Source organism: Rousettus aegyptiacus, unplaced genomic scaffold (genome assembly GCF_014176215.1).
Source record: "Rousettus aegyptiacus isolate mRouAeg1 unplaced genomic scaffold, mRouAeg1.p scaffold_m13_p_16, whole genome shotgun sequence".
Taxonomy (NCBI): Eukaryota; Metazoa; Chordata; class Mammalia; order Chiroptera; family Pteropodidae; genus Rousettus; species Rousettus aegyptiacus.
Genome location: NW_023416291.1, coordinates 21,061,197 through 21,088,939, shown reverse-complemented (window position 1 = coordinate 21,088,939; position 27,743 = coordinate 21,061,197). Strand labels below are relative to the sequence as shown.

The 27,743-nt window shown below is 42.8% G+C and overlaps 2 protein-coding genes across 7 annotated transcripts in view; one reads left to right on the top strand and one right to left on the bottom strand.

The window, feature by feature from the left end:
• INTS9 (integrator complex subunit 9) overlaps positions 1-10,333 on the top strand; it is an 81,525-nt gene extending 71,192 nt beyond the window's left edge. For both annotated transcript variants that reach the window (XM_036233584.1, XM_016144675.2), the window contains 5 exons: positions 902-1,026; positions 1,926-2,093; positions 6,082-6,180; positions 7,351-7,488; positions 9,495-10,333. In XM_036233584.1, the coding sequence (XP_036089477.1) occupies positions 902-1,026; positions 1,926-2,093; positions 6,082-6,180; positions 7,351-7,488; positions 9,495-9,671 (707 nt within the window). In that variant the 3' untranslated portion in view covers positions 9,672-10,333. The remainder of the gene's footprint in view (positions 1-901; positions 1,027-1,925; positions 2,094-6,081; positions 6,181-7,350; positions 7,489-9,494) is intronic.
• A 9,142-nt stretch (positions 10,334-19,475) lies between these two features.
• The window catches only part of EXTL3 (exostosin like glycosyltransferase 3), a 56,661-nt gene continuing 48,393 nt past the window's right edge, over positions 19,476-27,743 (bottom strand). For 4 of the 5 annotated variants that reach the window (XM_016144670.2, XM_016144671.2, XM_036233582.1 and 1 more), the window contains one exon: positions 22,074-22,621. In XM_016144670.2, coding sequence (XP_016000156.1) covers positions 22,412-22,621 — 210 coding nt within the window. In that variant the 3' untranslated portion in view covers positions 22,074-22,411. Of the gene's footprint in view, positions 22,622-27,743 lie in introns of all 5 variants that reach the window. The other variant, XM_016144667.2, reaches the window with a different exon arrangement.

Sequence of the window (27,743 nt, the reverse complement as noted above, 5' to 3'; positions counted from 1 at the left end):
GAATGTGCCAGAGGAGTGTAAGCCTGGGGGCTGTAAGAAGTGGTGTCCCCGTGGGGGCACAAGCTATGCTGGGAATGTGAGTATCATTTTTCATACCAGGAATGAGCCAGTTCTTTTGGCTCAAGGTGGGAAGCTTCCTCGGGTGGAATAAACATTCCCTGCCAAGCAGGCTGCAGTGAGTGGCTCTTAGAGAACAGACCGGCCATTAAGGCAAGGATGATTCCCCTGGTCTCGATGTGCTGAGTTTGAGTTTTGCTGATGGGAGTGCAACAGTCTCAGCACAGGTGTTTTGCTAACACAGGGTCAGGTCCTTTTTTCCTCTCGTAAGCTCATCCCGACAAGTAGGTGGCGTGCGCTTTGTCTCATGCCTGGTGTTGACGTGACCTGAGTGGACGGTGCCGGAGTTCTCCACTCCAAAGTCACCATTTTATATTCTGTATGTTGTGGGTGGGACACTTTGACACTACGTATATATCCTGGTCTTCCTCAGATTTTTATCTATTTATTTTTTTAGCATCTATTGATGATTCTGGGCTGAATTAGTTATTACTGTGATAATTGGCAAATGGCAACTTTTAAAAATTTCATTGTTTCTTTCACATTTATTTATTAGTTGGCATTCTGTTGCAGAGGAGAGCTTTCCCTTCTGGCCCACCCTTTCCTGTCGCGCTCTCACCCATGCTGCAGCTCCACCTCCCTCCTCGTCTCTCCCTTCCCCGCTGCTGGATGACTTCCCTCTCCAGGAGGAGGAGCCCAGCGCCCCTCCCCCTTGGTGCACTCACCTGCCGGCTCACGCTCCCAGCCACACCGGCCACCTCACCTTAACCATGCCAGCCGCCCCCTCGCTTGGCAGCGACTCTGTCCCCTGCATTTTAAATGGTCTTTTTTGTGTTCTCCTTAGAACCCGATTTCTCGTACCTGGAAGCACTGGCTCCCTACCAGCCCTTGGCCATGAAATGCATTTACTGCCCCATTGACACACGACTGAATTTCATCCAGGTGTCGAAGCTGCTTAAGGAAGTGCAGGTAACCAGGGACATGGTGCTGGTGTTTTCCCGTTAGTCCCTGGCCGTCCCGCTGTGGGGCTGCGCACCGCGGTGTGAGGGGAGGGGCGCGTGTTCTCGCTTCTCAGCACGGCAGGCGCTGGGACATGCTTAGTTACCTTTCACACGAAGTAGTAAGCCGTGCACCCGGAAAGAAGGTGCGTTCTAAAGGAATCAAGAGTGGAAGAAGCATGACAGCTATTTTATTAGTATGATGACGACATTGGTTAACGAGATCCAGTAAGTTTCAAGTGTAAAATTCAACAGTAAGGCACATGTACATATTGCATCGTATCATACTGTTTTTGATGGGGACCATCTGTGTCCAGTTAAAAGTAAATTGTCCCCTCCCCCTCCTGGAAACATTCATCAAGCTGGAAGACAGTTTAACTGAGACAGGGATTCGGCCCTTGTTGCACATTTGGGTCAGTACCACACAGTGTTGTCTTGCTTTTTATTAGAGGTTTGTTTTGGTTATGTTCTTGTTTGTTTTTTTTGTAGTGTTTTGTTCTCGTTTTTTTGTTTTTGTTTTGCATTTTTAGCCGTAGAGAAAGGGAAGCAGTAGTTGCGGGGAAGTGGGAGGTAAAGGAAGAAGTCTGCACAGGACAGTGCAGAGAGCAGGGGCGACCGGCTGGCAGTTCAGGGATTAACCCTGAAATGTTCACTCTTCTCGCCGCCTCCCCACCGCCACCCCACTCATCTCTCCTTTCCCTGGTTACTTGAGTTTGCGAGAAGGAGAGTTCAAAATGGCCTGGAAGTGGTGAGCCTGAGCGTCCAAGGTAGTTAGTTGAGAAATGGGCCTTCTGAACAGACTGCTCGGCCTCACCTCCCGGCCTCCTCTTGGTCTTCCTCTCCGTTCACCCTGTCCCGCTGGTTCCTCAGCCCCTGCACGTGGTGTGTCCTGAGCAGTACACGCAGCCGCCCCCAGCGCAGTCCCACAGGATGGACCTGATGATCGACTGCCAGCCGCCGCCCATGTCCTATCGGCGAGCCGAGGTCCTCGCCCTGCCCTTCAAGCGGCGGTATGAGAAGATCGAAATCATGCCGGAGGTGGGCCATTCTCCTTGTGGTTGAATTTGGGTTTTCTGCTTGAATGTCTAGAAGACAACTGTGGGTTTCTTTTGGGTCTGTCAGACATGGATGAAGCAAAGAACACAGACCCTATGCAAATAAGTGGGCAGAGAGGTAGGATTTTCAGAGCCTTCTCATTTTTTAAGTAGCGAAGTAACAGAAGTAACAGCCGTTAACATCAGAATGCTGCTTTTATTAACGTTCTGGTGTGGCCCAGGCCAGAGCCTCGGAGAACACAAAGGCTGATGCGAGCTCTGTCCTTCACCACCTCGGGGCTGGGGCTTTCTACTGCTTGCTGGCCCCAATGAGTGAGTGAGGGTCGAGTTTCACCAAATTCAGAGATGGAGGAGAGAAGAGTAACCCAAAATATAGGCATTATGAACTTTTTGTATTCATTATAGTATAATTTAAAGGTTTTGCTTTATTAGCATGATCTATTGAAATCTAAATGTTTTATAGTTATATAAAATAAAAGCCTGTTTTAATGGAGAAAAAGTTAAAAAGGATAGCATACATTTGGGACAGTCGAGGTTTGCTGTGCATGAGTGGCCGGCCTGAGGGCAAGGCAGGAAGCGTCAAATGCTCCACTGCTTCAGTGACAGCCTAGAAAGCTCTGTAGGAAGCCACTTCTGTCTTCCTTTTGCCCCCTGAGACATGTTTTTTAACAAACAGTGAAAAAGAGGTAGGAAAACTTAATAATTAAAAGCAGTATCCCCAAAATTCTCTTTGAAGTTCAGAATATATTATCCAGATCTTGGATTTGAAGTCCAAGCTCCTGAAAGGTGCTCACTTCTGTGGCCTTGACAAAGGCTGGTGGTGGAGCAAGACCAGGTGCCGTTAGTAGGGAGCCAGTTTTCAGAATATCTAGTCCTTTCCAGAATTAACCTAAGTTGTTTTTTAAATATAAGAGCAATAGATAAAGGCGATCCAAACGAATTTCAAGAATTAATTTAGATAACATTGATTCAGCAACACAAAGCCAATGAGATATTTTTTAATGCAAGCAGTCCTGTTTTTCATTAGGACACATATAAGCAGATAGTCATCCACATTTCGTATCGATTCTTGTTTCATCCATGGATGCTCGGGAGAGAGCCGCCAAGGATGTGTGCTCTCAGCAACCAGTGTGTGGCCAGAACGAGGGAGCAGCAGTGCTGCCCCCGAGCCAGCTGGAGAGGTGGCCAGTGTGGAGAGAGCGGGCGAGGACGAGGCTTGCCGCGCTCAGCCCCCCTGAGAGCCTGGCATGCGTGGCGAATGTCGTCACTGCCAGCAAATCATCACCCCTTGAGAGGGGGAGGTGCTGACTGTTGGAAACAATCAAAAATATTATTTGTAGTTAAGACTGGTGATCAAGATGAAGTAATCAAGCTAGGTGATTTCAGCCCAAACCAAATTATAACTTCAAAGCAATGATATCAATTTTCTTAAAAGCCTTAATTGGTCGTAAAGCAGTAAACTGGTAGAAAGATGGGTACAGCTTCTCAGGCGGACGACTTTGAGGGTCATTGGGATGCTTGTGGACTTGCATTCTCTCTAGTTACAGCTCATTCGTGAGGGAGGTAGCCAGGGCCTCCCTCCCGAATCTCCCGTGGCCGGGTGCCCTGGGCGACGTGCAGTTAGGTCGCAGCAGGTGCTCCTGTGCCCCTCCCTTTTTGGCTACATCCTGTCAAGACCCAAGAGAAACAATATTCGATCGGCTCTGAATTTCAGGTTGTCTTTATTCCATATTTCTCTGGCCCAGCCCCTGGGTTCCCCTGTTTAATTGTAATGAAAACATGTTCACTGAGCCCCCCCTATGCAAAAGTACTACGCACTTCCCCTGGATTCTCTCACCCAGCTCTTTGACATAGGGACGGTTATTCAGCTTGAAGTGGTCTCAACAGGCAGGGAAGGATCTTTTCCATCTTGAAGAAATCTCAGATGATCACCAATATCTTCCCCAAAGCATGTTCCTGACATGTTACGTATTTCGTCCTTCAACCTAAGTCAGAGTCGAGCCCCCAAGTAGATTCTGGTTATTGTGGCAGGAAGGCGCTCGGCCCGCAGCCTTCCTGCTGGGAACGCGGTGGTGCTGAGTGTAATCCTTGACCAGCAGCAGCAGCAGCAGCCTGCCCTGGGAGCTTGTTAGCAGTGCAGGTAGGTTCTCAGCCCACCGCGTTCCTCGGTGGGCCCAGCATTCTGAGTGTCGACAAGCCCTCCAGGTACAGGCTGAAACTGGAGGACCCCCGGTGTGAGGGTCCCGTTCCATGCGTGCCAGCTTTCAATACTAATTGCAAAAGGAGGCCAGAATGTTTCCAAAGACCAACAAAAATACTAAAACATCTCTAGAGAAACCCTCTTACTAAAAAATTTCAGGCATTTTTTATTCCCAAATTTATCCTCACTCATGATTAAATAGTCCGTGTTAGCTTTTCTGTTCCCATTTAAAATCATCAGAAGAATAAATCTGCCTGTTTTCTGTGATGCTGAGCCAGAGAAGGAATTGGCTTTGGAGAGCGGGGTGGACCGCCCCCTCCCCAACCCCACCCCCTAGGCAAATCCAGTAGGAGCAGACTAGTAGCTTTGACCCTGAGACCTGCCCATTCTCACCTGTGCCACTGCGGGTCCCGGGTCGGGTCGCCAGCTTAGTCTTCCTGCTGGGTGGCCAAGGCTCTTCTGCCCACATGTCCTCTCGAAGGCCGGAAGTTGAAAGAACGGCTCTTTGCTGTAGTCTTCAGTTGCCCAACACATTAAGTTAATGTTGCCTGTGCTGGGATGTGTTTTGTTTCAGTAATTTGGAATTGATAATGGGGGAGAGATGAAAGCAAGTCTCTGTTCCAAAAAAGAGCCAAGTTCTTGTTTTGTTGTAGATGTGGAGCTAACCATCCCCACTTCTCATTATTGTGGTTGTTTAATGTGTTTATATGATTTTGCTTTTCATTTTCTCTGCATTTTGCTCATCTCAAAGTGAGAGACTGACCAGTATCTTTGGGTTATTTTTGTCTGGCATTTACTTTGTAGCTTAGTGTTGTGCAGTGGCTCGGACTGAAGACCTAGGTTTAGATTTCAACATGCTAAGCTAGCAGTCCTCCAACTTTCTGGTCTCAAGACGTCTTAAAAATTAAAACCCCAAAGAGCTTTTGTTTATGTGTGTGATATCTATTGATGTTTGCTATATTAGAAGTTAAAACTAATACATTTAAAAATATTTGCTAATTCATTTTAAAATAACAATATAAACCCATTAGATGTTAACTAATATACGTTTTGTGAAAAATATTTTCTGAAAAAAGAATGAGAAGAGGGGCCACTGATTTACCTTTACAAATCTCTTTAATGGCTGCTTGTGGGAGCCCTTAGAGGTTTTTAAGAGCTACTGGAAAAAGAGAGACGCTTGGAAGCCCCTGAGAGATGGAGATGAGGTTGTGGGGGGTCAGAGGCCGCACCCTCAGCAGGGCGTCGGCATGTCATCATTTGGGTGTTAACTAACGAGGGAGAAGCACGGGCTGGCACCCTGGGATCCCCACGTGAGGTGGCATGTGCTCGGGCGGGGTGACCGCAGCGTTCAGGAGAAGCGCTCTAGAGGCCGGGGCCAGGTCTCTTCCTCTTCTCAGCCCATCGTGTCCGCTGCCACCACCCGTTCCTGTCTTCTCTTCTGTTGCAAGATTAATACAGAGATAATTTGCATGATATATTTTTAAGTTATTTTTAATTTACATTAAAGTTTTTTGGTCATTTTATACTGCAATAATATAAAAATTCGAAGAAAAGAAAATAATGGTAATGTTTAAGGGCTCAGCCTTATGACACGGTGACTGGTACCTTTCCGAGCAGACTGGCGGGGACGTGAAGTGCTGCCAGCCTGGTGGCCGTAGTAAGCGGACCCTTGGGTGTCCCCATCCATCCCTGAGCTCCACACAGGGAGGAGCTTCAGCCCCCACATCTCCCAAATTAGAATGAGCCTGACCAAAACCCTGTTTGCTTCCAGCTTGCAGATTCCCTGGTGCCCATGGAGATTAAGCCTGGCATTTCCTTGGCAACCGTTTCGGCCGTGCTGCACACTAAAGATAACAAGCATGTTCTTCAGGTATCGTAGGGTGGGGCAGACGGCTGGGCTTAAATCCATGAGGATTCTCCAGGGCCTGTAAAAACCATAACCACCAGCACCACCCCCCGAAAGGCCCTAGCATTCCACCCAGCTCCTAGGACACGGCGTCCCGAGCCAGCAAAAATGAAGAGACCAGACTAATGGATTAGATGTGAAACGAAGAGGGCACCGCATATAAACTCTTCACTGCTTATTTCTCTGGCCGCATGCCTTGGACAGAGAAGGGAAGAGAAACTATTATTCATAGAGATGGGGCCACACATCATCCTAAGTGCTGCTCACAGCTCTGAATGTGAGCATTACTCAGGTCCCACGGGCACGTTCATTAGACCAGTGCCTGTCAAGCACTCACCCTGAGCACTGCAGGGCACTAGGTGGGTGCTCTGGGGGAGACTTAAAAAGCGGCAGAGACAGCCCCTTCCCATGGGAGGCCTGGAAATACAAAGCATGCCTGCTTGCAGCAGTCGGGGCCCGAGGACTCCACACATTGGGGAACAGCACCGTCTCCCCAGCACCTCGCGCCCCACTTTCGTGGTGTGTTTACCGCCTTGTGGCAGAGCTGTTTCAAGCCCTCGTCTTACGGTTAAGCTTAGGAAAACTTTGTGTTGGACTGTTGCTTCTGGACCACTGCACGTTACCATGCTAGGTCCTTAACGTGCAGTGTCTTTTTGGATCTTCACAAAATTCTCTTATCACCATCTTATAGGCAGTTTCTCTGACCTTTACTTTCTTGACAAAGGTTCCAGAGCCAGAAGGGTTTCAGCCACTCAATCTGACCGCACAGTCCTTTGCCTCTGTGCTATTGCTATATCTGTGGTTGCCAACAGTTTATTAAGAATTTACTCAGAAAATATTGAATTGAATCAATTCAAATTAAAAATAATTTCGATAAAAGATAACTTGCAAGTTAAGGTGTTGAGACTATGTGGCTAGTTGGCATTAGCTTGCTTGTACTGGAACTCCAGATAGAGCTGGCCAGCTATTAGGGATCCTGAATGCAGATGCCACCAGGACCTAGGGCCTCTGTTAGGGAAGAGGTACCTGAGAGCAGGGTAGGTTCACTGCGGTTCTCAGTGTGGCCTGCCCTGACCTCTGCTGCTGGGGGGCGGGGGTGGTTCTGAATAAGATCCCTGTTTCCTTCTGCACCAGCCCCCGCCCAGGCCCGCGCAGCCCACAGGTGGTAAGAAGAGAAAGCGGGCAAATGAAGACATTCCAGACTGCAAGGTTTTGAAGCCTTTGCTGAGCGGCTCCATCCCTGTAGAACAGTTCGTGCAGACCCTGGAGAAGGTGAGTGCGTGAAGTTTGCACTGTCAGGACGGTGCTTTTTAGTCTCCACTATTTGAGTTACCATCCCTGAGGCATTGGCTTGGTCCAGGATCATGCTAGGAGAGAGTTAAAAGGTGAGAAGAGTGTGCCCTCCTTCCCCATAGCCCCCCTCCCCCGCTTGCTCCTCTGCGTTCCTTCCCATCACACAGCAGCCAGACAGCTGCTTCACCAGACCCCACTTCTTATGGGAACGAGACTTGAGGACAGGCCTTGCTTCAAAAACCTAAATGTGACATTGGACAAGCTGGGAAAGGCCAGGGTAAAGCTGCATGTGCCCCATCTAGAGCCTCACTTTTCTACAAGGATTCCTCTGCTGTCAGAGTTGGCATGGCCATGTCACAGGAGATGAGAGTTTTGGGGCCGAGTGTCCGGATTGTGGGCAGAGGGCATCAGCATTGCTGGGCCCCTGGGATTTTGGGAAGCAGGGCCCAGCAGTTCTGACTGCGTGAGGGAAGAGAAGTAGGCTGTCGTCTTGGAGGATAATGGCCCATCTCCATCTCAGCAGCTGTCCCGCACCCTTGTCCCTGATGGCTGCTCCAAACTAAGCATCTCAGTTGCTGAGTTCTTTGAAATCTTAAAGCCTTTCTCTTTATTAGGATTTTTCTCCATTAGTCATTGAATTTTCCCTTAAGGAAGGGTTTCAACTAGGTGTGCAGCTCCCCCTGCCCCTATTCAGTAATGTGGAAATGCTCCATGGGAATTAACATGGGAACACCCCGTGTGACATCAGTAACTGCCTCCTCGTGACCTTGCAGTGCTCCTGGCCCCTAATGATGGGACTCAACCTTGACTTTTTAAAAAACTTCAAGCAACTTGTTTTACCAGAAAGACTCACTAGTTCTGTCTGGTTTATCTGGAATTGACCCCTAGGAGCTGACTGTTCCCCTCCCCCATCTGCCCTGTTTCCTTCTGCAGGAAGAATATAAGTTCCTGCCCCAAACTACACATGTGCTCTCTAGAACTAGGTGGAGAAAACTTCCTTGGTCATATGCTTTACCTGTCTTGTCCCCTTTCAGGCAAATCAGTCTTCCACTTACTTTCTTCCTTCTCAAGTTTATATCTATTTAGGAAAATCCTATAATTCGCATTAGAGATGGCTAGAGAAGTATTTGCTATGCTGCCTGCCTTATACCCTTCTCCCGTGAGAGGGATTTGCTAAATCAAAAGGTCATTGGTATCTTGCTATGAGGAATGGCATTTTCCTAGGACAAGATGGGGTTTTCCCGGGGCCCAGGGGCCTGGCACGGAGGCTGGAATGGACAGCCCAGCATCCCAGACTCCTGAACCCAGACACTTGGATGTGCTTCTCAACCACAAAAGCTTAAGCAGGTTATAGAAGTGCTGTTATGTTTTGTATGAGTTTTGCAAGTTTGGGGGCTTCTTTTTTAAAGTATGGTTGACCTATGAACACCACAGGTTTGACCTGTGCAGGTACATTCATACACAGATTTTTTTTCAATGAAAATCTAGTTAGCTCTCCATATCCCCAGATTTTGCATCCGCAGATTCACCCACCTCAGATTGAAAACAGTATTTTCAATCTGCAGATGCAGAGAGCTGACTGTAGTCACTGATCTATACTTTTATTTAAGGGATTTGAGCATCCACAGATTTTGGTGTCCGCAGGGGGTCCTGGAACCAATCCCCCGCAGATACCAAGGCATAACTATAAATTCTGGGGGAGTCAACAGTTATATGTGGATTTTGAACTGTATGGAGGGTCGGTGCCCCTGACCTCTGTGTTGTTCAAGGATTGACTGTACATAGAACTGTGGTTGAATTCTACTGCTGTAGCAGGTAGGGCCTAGGCTGAAGAATCATACTGAAGAGTATCAGAAATGCCAGTTTCTGGAATGTTCAGTTTAGCTAAGTCTAGGAAGTGTCATTTTTAGAATTCTCAGCTGCTGAAATATCCTCCTGCCTTTCAGTGTGCCCATCAACCCCTTTCCCTCTTCTTTTTGGAGCAGCATGGCTTCAGTGACATTAAAGTGGAAGACACAGCCAAGGGCCATATCGTCCTGCTCCAGGAAGCTGAGACACTCATCCAGATTGAGGAAGATTCAACCCATATCATTTGTGACAATGATGAGACGCTCAGGGTACGACTGCGGGATCTTGTCCTCAAATTCCTACAGAAGTTCTAAATGGAACATCTAAGCCACCTCTACTTCCCTGAAACCCAGCAGCCCTTCACACTGGCTGCCCAGCACAGGCCAGCTGAGGAAGGGCAGAAGAGGTTAGCCATGTCTTTGTGGTGTTCTCTAGCTTAATGCAAAAAAGGCTCTTGAGGGACATTATCCAGAGTTATGGCCAGAATCTCCTGGTCTGAATTTCTAGCACTTCAGGCAAGAACTTTTGTTTTAAGCTTTAGACTCATTTTTTTCTTTCTTCCCAAGTCTGGCTCTCCTGAGGAGCCAGGATGGTAAGGCCCCGAGGTGAGAAGTAGCATAAGAGTGACAGAAGCAGTTTTCTGAGAGGTCAGTGGTAGAAGGGGAGATAGATATGACTAACTTGTTGTCCTGAGTGGCCAGTGTTTTTTTCCACAGTTTCACCCTTGGGCAGAACTAGTCTTGGATTTTGTTTTACTTGTCTATAGTGCTGCACCTAGGAAGACAGACAAGCCCCCAAAGTTAGTAAAGTGAACCCATTTATCTGTATTTTATATTGTGAGCCCATTTTGTTAATAAACTTATTTTTTTATAGAAGTAAGTACCAATGCTCTATTGAATTGACAATTTATACTGATTTAAATACTACAGCAAATTTTAGTTTGGTGAGCGCATTAAATCTTATAACCCGGCTTTTTTAAAAAAAAAAACTCATATTTTTCTTAAATTGTATAAAAGGTGCTTAACTTTGTCTAAGCTGTGTCTATAATGAAAATCCCCATCCTTAGCCTTCTGGGAAGGGTCCTGAACAAGGCGCTTGTACTCCACTAGCTGATCTGTGCCTGTTACTGCCTTTCCCACTGATCATCAAGATTCTCTGCAGTAAGCTGAGCACTAAACGTAGATGCCCAGAGACCCACTAGTAATAATAGTAAGTTATTGTATTCGAAATGCTGCTGCTTCCGAATTGTTTTTAAACAATTTTAAACAGATAGTTATGAGATAACGTCTAATGTTATATAGCATCGTTTGTAACTCACATGCCAATTCTGCAAGTATTAGTATGTAGGGGAGTGAAGTGCAAGTCTTAGAACTGGTCAACTACGGTAGCAGGCCCAGCTCGACCTGCTTTTCTTAATCTTTTATGCTGGTTGAAATTCAGCACATTGTCAGTTCTCCAACTTGGCTAGCAGCGAAGCATCACAAAGAGATCTAGTGACCCAAAAACTATATAAAATACTGTAGAACTACTAGCTCAGGCTTTACGAAGAATTGACTGTTAATTCTCTCTCTCAAATGGAAATTTCAGTGAGAATGAGTTCTTCATTCAAGGAGGAAAAAGCCACTTTCATCTTTGCTATCTCCAGCTGTGCCAGGCTAGGGCATCGGAATGGTTAAATGGGTCTCTGTTTTTGAAGGTACAGGTCATTCAAATCAAGGGGCCTAAGATGTGTCTACAGAGTGAACTAGGAGCCTGCAACCATGAGAGAGGATTAACATTACAAGAGATTTAGTTTTGCAAATTTAGTTTTGTTTTTAGGGGAAGACAATTGTAAATAAGCATCACATATAGGCCAAGTGGTTTTAAATCTTAAAAATTCAAAAACTATAAAATAGTTTTTGATTATTTTACTTAAATGTTCTAATGATACATCCAGGAATGACTTGGATGTCCAAGTTTAATTTCTATTAAAGGGCTTGATCAGTAAGGAGGAACTTGATTATTGCTTTAAATCTTTCAAAGTGGTATATCTATTGTCATGTAACACATTACCCCAAAACTTAGTGGCTTAAAGCAACCAATATCTCACCATTTCTGTGGGTCAGGAATCTGGTGTGGCTTCGCTGGATGCTCTGGCTCAGGGTTCTCACTCCACAGGGCTACAGTCAAGGTATTGGATGAGGAAACTGAGGCACAGGGGTTAAGTAACTTTCCCAAAAACACATAGCCAATAAGTGACTTCTGCCTTACCATATGTCGTATGTGAGTACTGGGGATCAGGAGCTGGCCAGGAAGGGGAGACATGCCTATCAGTCCATTTCTTTTCAAGTAAAGGTAACAACTACTCTCCTTAATCCCTAAGGAACTTGAAGTTTTTGAACCTCTCAGGTGTCCTATAAAGGCAGGAGTTGGCTTTTCCAAACTATAGTGAAGTATCAGCAGAAATAAGAGTAAAGACACTGCCAAAGCTGTATGATAACATAGTCATATGAGCCAAGCAAACTGGTGAGTAGGAAGGGGAGGCACTTCTTTTCTCTGGCCCCGAGTCCAGTTTTTCCCCTGTAGCCTTAAGGAAAATTGAATTGTTTCATGCCACACTGTGGAAAGGTAGGAAACACCTGATGGTCTCAAATTCATTGCAATGGAATTATGAGTAAATAACATCACTCTTATTATACAAGGTTCAAATCAGGCAGAAATAACCAGTGATAATTCTGGAGGAAGTCACAATTAAATCCTGAAGATAGGCAGTGTAGAACTGAGCCAAAAATGTCTTATCTTACTAGAGGCTAGAGCTGATCATGAGTTTCTTCTCTAAAGATAACCACAGTCTCCAGTGCCTCTTAGTAGACCATTATGGGTTTTAATCACATCATAAAAATATTTTACCATTTATAGATTCAGTGCAATCCTTATCAGAATCCTAGCGGTATTTTTCATAGAAAAAGAATGAACAATCCTAAAACTTAAATGCAACCACGAAGACTGACTAGCCAGAGCAATCTTGAAAAAGAACAAAGCTGGAGGTATCACACTTCCCGATTTCAAGCTTTATTATAAGGCTACCGCAAATAAAATAGTACGGTACTAGTATAAAAACAGACACAGAGACCAATGGAAACAGAATCAAGAGCCCAGAAAGAAACCCACACATATACAGTCAACTGGTATTGGACAAGGGAGTGAAGAAGCCTCCATGGGGAAAGGAGAGTCTTCAATAAATGACAGTGGGAAACTGGATAGCCACGTGTAAAAAAAATTAAATTGGACCCCTGTCTTAACACCACTCATAAAAATTTACTCAAAAAGGACTAAATAGATGTAAGACACAAAACTGCAAAACTACTAGAACAAAACACGGTGGAAAGCTCCTTCGACATTTGACACCAAAAGCTGAAGCAACAAAAGCAAAAATCAACATGGAAGACTACATCAAATAAAGTTGCTACACAGCTAAGGATACTGTTAACCAAATGAAAAGGCACCCTACCGAATGAGAGGCAGTATTTGCAAACCACCTATCTGATAAGGGCTTAATATCCAAAATATATAAAGAACTCATGTAATTCAATAGAAAAAAAAAATCTGATTTTAAAAGGGACAAAGGTCTTGAACAGACATTTTTTCAAAGAAGACATCCAAATGGCCAACAGGTATATCCAAAATATATAAAGAAATGCAAATCAAAACCTCAATGAGATACCACCTCTTACCTGTTAAAATGGCTGTTATCAAAATGACAGGAGAGAAGTCTTGGCGAGGATTTGGAGAAAAGAGAACTCTCAAACATTATTGATGCAGCTGCTATGGAAAACAGTATGGAGGTGCCTCAAAAAAATTAAAACTACCGTATGACCCAGCAATTCCACTTCTAGATATATAATCAAACGAAATGAAAACAGGATCTCAAAGAGATCTGTGTTCCCATTGTTCTCTGCAGCATTATTCACAATAGCTAAGAAATGGAAACAACCTCAGTGTCTGTCAACAGATGAGTGGATAAAAATACACTGTAACAAAACTGTATTTGATGTACTTGAAAATTGTTGAGAGTATCTTAAAGGTTATCACTAGAAACTTGGTAATTTTGTGAGGGGATGGATTTATTAACTTATTTCTCAATATCTATGTATAGCAAACCTTAAATGTACATGTTATATGTTAGTATCTCATTAAACTGTGGGGGCAGTGGGACATTTTACATGTATTAAACATTTTTGAGTCACAGGACCATAAGTCTTGAAAAGGTGTCTTGCCCACATCTCATTAAGCATATAAAATGTTTCTCCTATGTTGCTGAGGCCTCTGAAAAACTTGAGAAGTAGCCTCTGCATCATAATCCTTATGTTAGCAGTATTTATCCTTTACCCTTCTACAATAAACCACAGTAATAATCCCTAACTCATTTATAAGTCTTCCTGACATACAACTGTGAAACCAACCACAAATAAAAAGGAACTTTGATTAAAAAGGAACTTTGATTCACATAATATACAGTAAATTTTGGGTTACTAAACACATTATCAACTAAAAGTTTGCTAACATTTTTTAGACTATAAATTTTAATTTAGTAACTATAATGTTCACAGTACTTTGAGAATAATGAACTTTGATTTTACAAAGTCTTTTAAATCATCAGCAAGCCTTTCCAATCATCACTGAGCATTTATAAGCACCTATTATATTCTGGGAATTGCACTGTCTCTGATGACTTCAGCACACCAACATATTAGACCAAATGCAAATTTCTCCCAAACTGCTCATAAGTACAGAGGAGCAAATTTCCAGGACCATGAGCAAAAGATTGTTTATATAGAAAATCCTAAGATATTTACAAGGCAGTTACTAGAATTAATAAAGTTAGTTACCAAGATTGCAGATCCCATATATAGCGTGAAAAAACATACTTAGGAATAAACTTTCAAAAAGATGTATAAGATCTCCACACTGAAAGTCTTAAAACCTTGTTGGCAGAAATCAAAGATACACCATGTTCATGAATTAGAGATTCAATATTAATATTTCACTTCTACCCATTGATCTACAGATTCAATACAATACCATACCATCAAAATCCCTGTGGATAACAAAAAAAAAAAAAACCCAATTTAAAAACTAGGCAGAGAGCTGATCAGACATTTCTCTATTAAATATTCTTTCTGTATTCTCAAAGAATATATACAAATGGCCAATAAGCACATAAAAAGTTACTGAATATAATTAGTTATTAGGGAAATGCAAGTCAAACCCATAATGAGGTACTACTTCATACCTACTAGGATGGCTATATAATAAAAAATTTTAATTAAGTGTTGGCTAGATAGAAATTAGAACTCTCATGCATTGCTGGTAAAATATACGATGGTGCAGCTGCTAATGAAAACACTTCGGCAGTTCCTCAGATAAGTATTCAGTCACCATATGATCCAGCAGTTCTGTCCATAAGTACATACCCAGAAGAACTGAAAGCAGGGACTCAGATACTTGTCCACTCGTGTCCGTCCATAACCGCATTATTCACAATGGCCAAAAAGCAGAAGTAACCCAAGTATCCATCGATAGATGGATAAAGTATGTTACATATACAATCGTGTGTGTGTATAGTGAAATATTATCCAGCCATAAAAAGGAATGAAATTCTAATGCATAGAATATAGAATACAACATAGAATACTCTTAAAAACATAGTAAAATAAGCTGGATGCAAAAGACTCAATATTGTATGCTTCCATTTATGTGATTGTCCAGAATAGACAAACCGTAGAGACAATATAGAGGTTGTCAGGAGCTGAAGGGAGGGATGTATGGGGAGTTTTTGTTCGAGTGCAGACTTTTTGGGAAGATGAAAAAATTCTGGCAATTGCTAGTGGTGATGGTTACACATTGTGAATGTACTTACTGCAACTGAATTGTATTATAGCCATTTTTAAGTTATGTATATTTTACAAGAATAAAAATTAAATTGACAAGCTAATTCTGAAATTTATATATAGAAATACAAAGTGACTATATTACCAAAGCAATCTTGAGAAAGATGAACAAGTTGGAAGATTTATACTATTTTATTCCAAAACTAGAAAGCTGCATTAATCCACACAGGTACTGACAAGGATTGACCAAATCAGCATAACAGAAAAGGCTCAGAAATAACCACATTTACAGTCATTCTGTTTTCAACAAAGGTCCCAAAGCAATTCAGTAGATAAAAGAACGTCTTTTTAACAAATGACTAGATACTCATATAGGAAAAAAGAATGAGAAGCTTGACCACTATCACTCAACATACACAAATTTTAATTTCAGATGGATCCTAGACCTAAGAGATTAGGTCTATTAAAAGCTTTAATTCCATAAAGCTTTTAGTGGAAAACATAATATAACATCTTCATGACTTGGGGTAGGCATAGGTTTCTTGAGTCAAAGAAAGCAGTAACAAAAAAAAAGTTATAAATTAGACCTCATCAAAATTCAAAGCTTCTGCCCATCAGAAGATTCCATAAAGAAAATGGATACGCAAGCCACGAACTAGGAAGAATACTTACAAAAACTTTATCTGACAATGGGCTACTTAGTATCTAGGGTAAAGATACTAGTCCATTGTCTAGAATTCTTGTAACTCAACAATAAAAACACAAACAGTACATCCGTGATCTACATGAATGGAATAATATCCAGCAATAAAAAAGATGAGCTATCAAACCACAAAAAGATGGAGGAAACTTAAATGCATAGTGCTAAGTGAAAAGCCAGTCTGCAAAGGCTACAATTCCACCTATATAACATTCTGGAAAAGGCAAAACTATGGAGACAGCAAAAAGGGCAGGGGTTTGGAGAGGGGGAAGGATGAATAGGTGGATACATGTCACTATGCTTTTGTCAAAACCCACAGAATATACTGCACAAAGAATGAACCCTAATGTAGGCTATAACTTCAGTTAATATGTCAATACTGGCTTATTGATTGTAACAAATGTGCCACACTAATTCAAGATATTAACAGTAGGAAAAATGGAGGAGCTCTACTTTCTGCTCAATTTTTGGTAAATCTAAAACAGCTAAAAAAATAAAAGTCTACTAAAAATGTATTTTAAAAAAGACAAACTAAGTTTTGTATTTTAATGAGCAGATCTATCTAGATATTTCACAAAGGAAATATATATGAAGGGTGCAAGCACATGAAAAGTTCTTAATGTCTTAATCATCAGGGAAATGCAAATTGAAAATACAAGATACTATTACCCACCAGAATGGCTGATCTCAGACTGGCAATGCCACAGATGGGCGAGGCTGTGGACACAGGAAATCTTATTCAGGGGAGCACGAAATGGCACACGCCAGAAAAGGCCTGGCAGCGTCCTATGAAACTAAACATGCATACACCTTCGCGGTCACACAGCAATTCCACTCCTAGGCATTACTGAAAAAAAACATAAAAAAACCCATAAATCCACAAAAAGACTTGCACATGAATCTTCACAGCAGTTTTATTCAGAATAGTCCCAAACTAGAAACAGCCCAGTGCCTATCAACAGAATGGACAAATGCTGTTACACTACATTTGGGAATACTACTCAACAATACAAGAAAGAAATTACTAACACATACAACATTCCCTGGATCTCGAAAACATTACACCAAGTTTCTAAAAACGTTCCACAAAAAAAATAAAATTTGTGTGACGCCATTTATGTGAAATTCTAGGACAGGGAAAACTAGTTCAAGATTTTTTTTAAAAAATCAGAACATTGGTCATATCTGGGGATGGAGGTGGAGACTGACTAGGAAGGAAGATGAGGGAACCTTCTGGGTTTGCTGGTCATGTTCTACGTCTTAACAGAGGTTTAGGTTTCATAGGTGTATGCAACTGTCAAAACTGAAGAGTGTATTTAAGATTTGTGCATTTCTGTGTGTAAATTTAATATGTAAGTTTTATGTAAAACACATAGAAACTAATATTGACCTCCAGTTAATGATGTGTGTGCTTATGTATTTAGAAGGAAATGCATTGACGTCAGTAATTTACTTAGAAACAAAAGTAGGATGGGTAACTTCAGATGGATATGTAGATGGCTACATAGCATGTACAGTAAACCGGCTGCTAGGTATACAGGTTTGTCCTATAATGGAATATTGGGAGCAATAGTAAATAAGTAGAATCTAAATAGTTTAAACTCTAACGTGACAACCCTTCAGTATGACCAGGATTTATACTCTTACAAATACGAAGACAAATAAAGAAAGATAAAACAAGTGGCATAATTAAAACAGGTCATGAAGCAGGTGAAATTAAATGTCAAACCAAACCTGGCCTATGGCAAGGCTTCCCACCTTAATGATCTCTTCTGGAATCCACTCTGTGTCTAATTCTTGGCATGCTCTCTCATCACCCTTTGTCAGTGAAAATTTAAATAATAAAAGTAGTGAATATAAGACTTCTTGGCCAGCCAGTGCCAAGCTTCCTTTAACTGGTTAATACCACATTAGCTATACTGAATTCCAAAAGCATTATAGTACTGATTACTATTCAGCTTGTCGCCAACTATTTCTGTGATCCTCTAGTTTTGTCAAATCATTTATCAAAAAACTATTCAGCACTTACTATTATGTGCTCTAGTCTCGAGGCTTACAGTCTGATGTGGGAAGCTGAGCTATAAACCATTACAGTGCACAGAGGTAAAAGATAGATCAGGCTGCTCTATCTAACAGGAGATGGGGAGAGGTGAGCAGTGACTTCTCAGAAGAGAAGCTGCTCTAAAGGCAATGCTGCAGCTGAGTCTTGAACAGTGAGTTCTCATTAAAACAAATGGGGTGCAGAAAGAGCCGCTAAGAAGTTTACAGTATGTTCATTGCTGTTGTATGCCAAGGAGTGGACTCTTCATATTTGTTAACTTTCAACATTTCTTTACAACGTGGGCATGATTTTTGCCATTTTATAGATGAGATGAAAGTTTAGGATAACTTGCTCACCACCAGTTTAATGGGCAACCCAGGATTTGAACCAATGAGATCTATTCCTGAGCCATACCCTTAATTGCAACATTATCCTTTTAAACATTTTTGTAAATATTTTAGAGCTTTCAATTTCAGTGACAATAATATTAACCATTAACAGTGACCACTTTAAGTAGGAACTGACAGGAACCTATACATAGTATACATGCTATCTCTGTGTACAATAAAACCACCATTTCTCCAGCCTCATGCAACTTCCTCAAGTCTCTCTGGTCCCAAGACAAATTATAACAAGGAGGTGGATGGTTGGATGAATAGGAACTTGGCAGCCAAAACTCCAGACCCAAGTCTGCATTCTCTATATGACATTATCCATTCCGCTCACCTGCCACAAACCTGATCAAAGGTCAACGCTACTTGAAGAGTACACTGACTTTTAGGTCCCACACATTCCAAGGATCATCAATGCAAAGCAAACTCCCTCCCAATTGCAGAGCCCAGGCGAGGAGCACCCCGCAACTCGGCTTTTCTCTGGCTTCCATCGTCTTTCCTATCTTCATCCACCTCCTCCAATGCCCATGACTTGGTGCCCTCTCTTTAAGATGGCTCTGATCCCATAGCCAAGCAGAAGTCTAGGAGCACAGACCCCAGAAGAATTGGGTTCTGACGGTTAAGAAGCATCAGTTAGATGCAGATGCTTTTAGTGACTCCCCATACGTCAACGGAATCACCTCTAACCCAACTCGCCATTCTAAGCAAGCCCTCTCCTCTGGACTGGGAGCACAAGCACACGTGAGCTCCCCTCACCACACGCACATTTTAAAAATTACCATGAAATAATAAAGGTGACATATATGCCACTTGCCATCCTACACAAACCGGTTAAATGACACCAAAGTTCCTATGTAATCAAATGACTAATCCCATAAATGGACACAGGCAAGGCTGCCCATGTCACCGCATGTTTACGATGTCACCTAGGTTCAGGTACGCGGGCTGCTCCAGGACCAGTCGCACAGCCCCTCTCACATGGAGGGGCGGGAGTGAGGGGGGGGTGGGTCCCAGCTGGCCATGCATTGGTAGGTCCCTGGAATCAGAAAAGCACCTTCTGTGAGGTCGCTCTTCTGTGCCTGCAGAGGAAAATCACAAAAAGACCTCCAAGCTCCTTGAGTTAGTCTCCATTTATTTTATTTTTTTTACAAAAACCCAATGTAAGACCATTGTGCTCATGACTGGAAGAGGGGTGGTGGGGTGGATGGACGCAGGATGGATATCAAAGAGCTTTCCCCTTGAGAACAGCATCATTTCAAACCAGGAGCTCCCTGAGCACACAGGCAGGCAGCTACGGAAGGGGCTGCTCCCATCCGCCAGACAGGACCCACCACGCTGGTGCGCGGGCCCTGGCTTGCGATGCAGTCAGTCTGCACGGAGAACCACAGCGGTGGTGCACACGCTCAGGACGGCCTGCTGAGCACCTCAGGAGGCACTCACTTAGGGGGATGCCCCTCGCAGTGAAGGGCAAGCTGGCTGGCTGGCTGGAGATCGAGGGTGTCCTGGGCCCTGGGAGCCAAGATTGGCGACCAGGTGTTACCTGCAGGCAGCTGAAGAAACCCATGTGCATCTGCAGAGCTGTTTTCATGTTCAAGTGAGTCACGGCAACATTTGGGTTTCCCAAAGTGGCAGATCAGCATCAAAGGCATTCTGAGCATGGAGCTGGGCTTCTCCCTTATCCACCTTGCAAAAGGCAGCAGCCATCCTCCAGGAGCGCCTCACCAAGCACACTGAAAGATCCGACTGCCCTGCCTCTTGCTGCTGAGTGTCCTTTAGGAACACAGGCAGTGTCCACCAGAGCCTGTTGTCTGAGGTTCTTCACGTCAGTGTCTGCTCGGGGCCAAACGGTGTTCTTTGTTGGGAGCTCTATCATCATTACCCTGAAGCGCACTTCAATGTTCTCCGTAAGCTCAGACCACTTGGCCACTGGATCTACCAAGCGTTCAGGGACCCAACAGTCTTCCTGAAGGAGGTCCTGATGCAGACTACTCCCTTCTCACCAGGCCCCACTGAAGGTCAATTTATGAGTTCCTCACATTAAAATAAATGAGATAAAAATAGCAGCCACATACATAGCTCAAAACACCATACTCTTTGGCTTCCCAGAGGGAAGAAGGCTACTGCTAAAAAGAATAACGTCAGAAGTCAAGGAAAGGGTGTTAGAAAGTTAGGATGCAGGGGCTCTGGCCCTTTTGTGGGGCTGCTGAAGAACATAACTCAGTTTCCTAGGTAGCTGCCTCAAGGGGAGAGAAGATGCCAGTGGGAACCTCTGGAGGACGCAAGTCCTGGGAGCAGCTCTGGTCCTGTTTGCCAATGGAGAGGTGCCCTTAGGGCAAGCTAGCCCTACGGGTGGGTGGTATCTACAGGACAGAACCTGGCTTCAAAATGATACTTGAAGAGAACCCATTTGGTACAGGCAGGTCACAGGAGAATGTGCCCCTAAGAAACAGAAGCACAGGACGTCGAGGTCTGGGGAAGACAACCAGTTTAAGGCATGTGCATGACCAGGACAGACCTGAGCGTTCTTCAGTTGCAGGAAACCACCTATACTCAACTCCACTGGAAGGAAGTGGGGTCCAGAAAAACGGCAGAAATCATGGGCTGAATCCCTGCCCAACGCCACTAACACGCTCTTCCACCCGCTACTGCCGCCACCACCAAAAAAAAAAAAAAAAAAAAGTTAGCTTATTTTCATTTCAGCCCAGGGAAGAAAAATTCAAACCCAGAGTAGAAAGTGGTAATGTGGGATGAAAATGCCGCTTAAATTTCAAACTGGATTTGAGCTGAAAGTAACAAATATCCTCCCATTGTTCTGGCACATTCTGAACCTCAGGGGGTCCTAGAAACAACCAGGCACTCGGGATCCAAACACTACAGGTAACATAGGACTCAGGCCTAGATAAAGGTGGAGGGAAGGTGAATTTCACCAAGGCAGATATCCCAAGGCAGGTGGTGCCTTGCTGTTCAGACTTCCCGGCCAGCCGGGTGGGAGCTGCAAAGGACACTCGCCTGTTCTACACTACAGAGCAGGCCAACCTGCAAACTGCTCCAGACCACACACCTGGAAGTGCAGCCTGCCAGCTTCACACAAGAGACAACCTTCAGGAAAGCCTGAAGCCCAAGCACAACAAGTTTTTTAAAAGGAGGGCCAGACAAAAAGAGCCATTTGGGAGTGCTGTCTTTAGGTCTCCTTCCTTCCTCGTTCTTTTCCTCCAAACAGGGAAGAGAATGGGAGAGCGGGGACCAGGACTGGGGCAGCATGACTGAATAAATCCTCAAAAACCATCAAATCCAGCACGAGGAAACAGCTACTCCCAAAGGTGTCAGTCCTCCCCAAGGACTCAAGTGAGAGGAGATGCGAGTTACAGGTCGCTGGTTGGCAACAGGGAGAAGGAACAAATTGACAGGTCTTAACTCATCGGGGCCCCATACACACAGATGCCCTTGGGGAGGATGGAGATGAGCTTTAAGGATGAGCCAGACAGATACAAGGCCAGGATCCATCTCCACCAAAATATCAAACATCAGGAGCCTTGGTGGGTCCTTCACTTTGTGAGATAGGCAGAAATTTCAACACCCCCCCCCAATATATATATATATGTATATGTGAGTGTGTGTGTGCATATATATATATACACATATATACACATACATATGTATATATACACACATAGATATAAATAAGCCTTAAATGGCAAATCTGAAACTTTTTAAATAATAATAGTTGTTACTGAATTTAAAAACCACAAACCAGCTGTCCTGGGCTTGTGAACCGTGAGAGTGACTCTCCAGAGTCCTCGTGTCCTCAGTGTGAGCTATCAGTCAGTGCCCTGTGAAGGGGACCCTGTGTCCTCCGACCAGGGTTCCAGGCCCAGTGTGGCCAGCTCCAAGAGAAAGGCGACTACTTGCTTCCTATTCCACCTGCTGCCTCTCCCTGCAGAGGGTCTGGGCCACCCACCCAGTGGATGCCCCTTAGGTCCTTCAATGTCTAGGGACTTTATGAGCCATCTCCCTCACTCTGTTCTTCCTCTCCCCAAAACCTGCAATGCCCCTAGATGAACTTGAAGCACTTGGTCTTGTCGTGGGGCAGGCGAGTCTTGAAGAGCACAGAGTCCACCCTGAATTGAGTGTACAGTAGAGGCATATAGCCATACACTTTGACAAAAAAGTTGATACATTTGTGCCGCTCATGAAAGTGGGAATCATCGTGTGACAAGGCCTGAGGGCATCCTGGGCATCGGAAAGTCCACCGCGAGGTCACCTGGGAAGAGGGAAGCAAGAGCACAGAGTAAGAATCACTAGTGCTAATATTGACAGAAACCCCGCGGCTTGGCCAGGGCCTCCATGTCCACGGTGAAAATGCTGACATGCACTCGCAGATACAGAGTCCGGGGCCGGGGCCCGGAGCTCTCCGCCTGCCGTGGATGCAGTAGGGTGCTCCTCCCGAACAGCCTACGTTTAACAGGTATCAAAAGCCTTACATGTGTAGTGCCTCTCTTAGTAACTCTACTTCTCATGTTTATCTTGGTTGCATGGCAAAATGTAGTTATAAAGTTGTTCATTTCATCAATGTTCTTAAGAGCAAAACACTGGAAAACTACCCATCGAAAGGGAACTAGTTAAATAATTATAAAATCCTACACATCCATTTATAAACACTTAAGAAAATTATATATAAAGACATGGGGGAAATGGTCATAGTATAGTTTAGTAGTTATTATAAAATTTCAAGCAATTAGAAAAGTCTGAAGAATAATATAACAGCTTCACTACTAATAATGTGACAAACCAAATAACATAAAATCCCCTCAGCACAGAATACCTGAAAAAGGATAAAATATATAAACTGTCTCTTTAAATATATGGCTGAAGATGAAATGAAATACAATGAAAGAAATAAAACCCTCAGAAACCCAAACCATGAGAAAGCCTGGATCTAGTGAGAGAGCCAGGAGCACGGTCTTTATCAGGCTGGGACAGACACGAGCTATGAATTCAGATTGGAGACGCTGAGAAATACTGGGTCCCAGTGGAAGGCTGCAGGATGGCGGCAGCCCCACAGAGATGGTAAGGCAATGTTTTCTTCTCCGGAAACAGCACCTCTGAGAATTTATAACCACACGCTGGCCCTCACACATTTGAGACTAGAATCTATGTCACTTCTGTGTCCTGAAAAGCCCCAAGATGCTAATTTAGCTTAAACAGGTCTCCAGTAGGTGGTGATCCCAGGCGCATGGCAGAAGCAAATGCAAATCCTTTCATTAGATGTAAATTCAGGCCTCAAAGAAACACTGTAAGTAAAAAACAAAGACTATGGCCTCACAATAAAAATTAAAAAAAAAAAAAAAAAAAGAATGAGCCACATGAAGGAAAAATCTGCAGAAACAGAATTAGACTCCAAAACATTGCAAAACAAAATTATAACAAGAGTGTAACAATAAATGTGTATAATATTACAATGAAATTTTGAAAGTTCTTAAAGTCTAATGGAAGAAATGAGGACTATCAAAAAGTCCTGGCAGATATGGAGAAAAACGAAAAGAACAAGAGAAATAACTATATTGAACTAAATCAGACAATGTATGGGTATGAAGAAAAAATTAATGATGAAAAGCATACTAAAATTATTACCCAAAATGGAAAATCCTGACAAAAAGCTTTAAAAATATATATAACAGTGAAGTTAAGAAACATAGAGAAATGCTACAGTATGATTCCATTTATATAAAGTTCAAAACAGGCAAAACTGATCTTGGAACAGAAAGACATTGACTTCCTGTCATTCTCCCAGCTCAACTTTCTTCCTGCTCCCAGAGCTGCGCCTTCTCCTTCCTGGAGCGCAGCATCCTCTTGGACAGTGGAGGTGGTGTGCTCAGAAAGCTTGCCTACTCACCCTCAAGACAGGCCTCTGGCTCTCGAGTGTCCACTCTGTATGCTTGAGGCTGGGAGGTTTAGGCTCAAAAGTGTGAGAGCCCAGGGCCACCCAAGGGCAGATTCAGAAAGCTCGGAACTGTACAAATCAGGCCAGGACAGTAGGACAGGGCTCGTCACAGCAGTGACCACAGCAGAACACACACATCTCCCCCTTCCACTGTCCCCTGGTCTCCTGTGCTCAGTACTAAATGGGGCTTTGGAATCTTTCACCTGCTACACTGGTTCTGTTCAAGTTCACTTGTGGAACATAATTTTTATTTATCCCTGTTCACCGAAGACCAAGCATTGGCTTGGAGGGGGCTCGCATGCCTCACTCCTCTATGCTCTCCAGTGAGTGAGACTTTGGATAAGAGAATTGTAGGGTGTAGACCAGTCTAAGGTTTTTAGGTGGTCCAGTGGTCCCTGCCAGGTCCAAAGCCTCTCTTATGGGCTTCATCAGGGAGCAGGTGTAACTTGTCTGGCCTCATTCCACATGTTCAGCCTGTGCCCTGGGCATGGACTAGTTATGCAGAGTCAGCAGGGAGGTCCTCATGCTCCAGCCAACCTTTCTGCCCCAGAGAATCAGGGAATGTGGTCCAAGAATGTAGGAACCAAGAGTTGAAGGCACACAATTTGCTCACGTATGGCTGTTTGTTGTATCTGGTATAATTCTGCTACATGATCATTCTAGCTAAAAATAAATAAATAAATGAATGAATGAATGAATGAATGGCTGAAAAAAAACTAAGAAAATCTGAACAAAGGATGGACTTTAGTAATATAATGTATCAATATTGGTTCATTAACTGTGAAAAATGTACCATACTGATGTAAGATGTTAATAATAGGGGAATCTATATGGGGGGAGGGGTATATGGGAATTCTGTACTATCTTCACAACTTTTCTGTAAATCTATTATTAACTTTAATACAAAAAAGTTTATTTTAAACGTAAGCCATAGTGTTTGGGGATGCATACTTAGGCGATAAAAGTATAAACAAAAACAATGATGTGGATACCACTAATGTCATGATAGTGATTGTATTAGTTTCCTAGAGATGCTTAACAAATTACCACTTAGTGACTAAAAAAAAAAAAAAAAAAATTATTCTCACAGTTCTGGAGGCTACCAGTCTGAATGAAATCAAGGTCTCAGTGAGTCCATCTTCTCTCTGTCCCATGCCTTTCTTTTAGTTGCCAGCAATCCTTGGCTTGTGATATGATTGCAGATGTAGCAATATTTATCACGTTACATAATTATAGTACAATATTATTGTCTATATTCATTATACTATGCATTAGATTTCTATGGCTTATTTACTACTTATTATAAGTTTGTACCCTTAAACAACATCAATCTTATGCCCCTGCCCTGGCAAATCCTTATTCTGAATAAAGCCTATTTTACATTCTAGATCTTCTCTTCCTTAAAAAAATAACATGACATAATTCAAAGCAACAATATAAAATTAGCTCCCTGTTCTTTAGTCGATACTGTTAAACTATCTTCATCGAGAGAGCACTACCAATCATAAAAACCAGTCATAACTTTCTCATTTTAACAAAAGAGAGAACAGTTCAATAGCAAAAACTTGAAGCAAAAAAAAAAAAAATGACTATGTTTAAACATAAAATAGTATATAGACCTGATACTATTAAAATTAGGTAAATTAATATTTAGTTCAAACTGGTTCTATACTGTGAAATACATCATTTGAAAACATTCTTAATCTACTGAGCCTTTGATTTTAAAAAAGTCATCCTAATCTTGAATGGAACACCTCTTATATTCCCGTAAGATTGCAAAAATTCAGAGAGAATTCTTATTTCTCAAGTTTTCATTTGGTGAGAATCTCATATACCATTGCGCAAATTATTCCTATCTCAATCTCTAAAGAGATGGTTTAGCTAATGAACACTTGCCTAATAATATAGTAGACAAACACGCTTTAATGAAAATGAAAAATTCATCATGTCTGTAAGAGTAGAGTGACTGATGATATTATTAGGTACCTAATCAGAGACGTTAAATTTTCATGGCTGTCTTTTGATCTACTAGGGAGGCATAAATAGAAGCATACATTTTGGCTGAAGTCCAGTCCCTGGGTACATAAGAAAGAATAAATAAAGAATAGAATATTGCACCAATCATTAATTTATTTCTAAGATCTTGCCTCCCTCACCTTAAAGTTTGCAAAAAACTGTGCTTTTCATTGTTTAATATCAGATCTGCCACTGTGCCTGGAAACATACTATTTCTATTGAAATAACTCTGACTTTTATCATTCACAGTTTAAAAAAACACACAATTTGGTCCACTAGTTATTGTTTTGTGAGGCTTTAGCAAAAGATTCAGGAACAGAGGAAGCGTTGGGGTAATCAGGAGTTGAGTTAAAATTTGAGCCATGCTTGAGAAAAGGTTTGATTATGTATAAATGGATACATAAGGCCCCCAAATGCTTTTCTAGCTCGATTTGTTATGCTTTATTGCATAAGACCTAGTGGTTACCACTGGTTACCACTCTGCTTCCCATTTAAGACATGTTTTATTGTTATTAATACAGGCTGGTGTTACTTAGCTAGAACTTACCTTCAAAATATAAGAGGAATGTAATATGCACCCAATTATTATTTACTTGTGGCACTAAGGATTTCCATAAAAGTAAACTGTTTATTTTATAAAATGAAATGATATGTCTTTTTAACAATAATGAAAATTAGAGTCTAATTCATTTGTTAACTTTTCTAAGGACATGAGGTGTGATTCCATAAATACTGACAGAACATAGTCACTAAATACTGAAGTGACATGCAGACTCTCTAGTATTAATCATGGCAAGGCCCTTACCAGGCCTACCCTGACCCTCACCAAGAGAGCTTTCACTTGTCTGAACCTGCAGTGATGACAGAAAGGGTGATGAAATTGGTATTTTCTGTGCACTGAGTATGAATTTAGTTTCTTCTGGTCAAATCTATTCATTAATTCAAAGGCAAAACAAAACTCGAATTTCTATAATTTGGAGGGGACTTTTGTTTTGATCCGCACCCTTTTTGGCACCTGGGACCAGTGTGCCTATGAAAATCCAGTGCCTCATGATCTGAAGTGGAGCTGAGGCGGTGATGCTAGAGCTGGGGAACAGCTGCAAATGCAGATGAAGCTTCGCTCGCTCACCTCTTCGTGTGACCTGGTTCCTAACAGGCCATGGCCCAGTGCCAGTACCGGTCCATGGCCCAGGGGTTGGGGACCCCTGTCTTATACAATACTTACGTACTAGACACTATTCTTAGAGTTTTACATAAATGAACTCAAATTCTTAAGTTTTTTGTGCCATGGACTCCCCTCCACTCTGGTTTGGCAACCTGGGGAAGTGTGAGGACGCCACTTCTGAATGTTTTTAAATGCATGTAATAAAATACAAGAGGTTACTAAGGAAGTAATTTACACTGAAATATAGTAACATATGTGCTC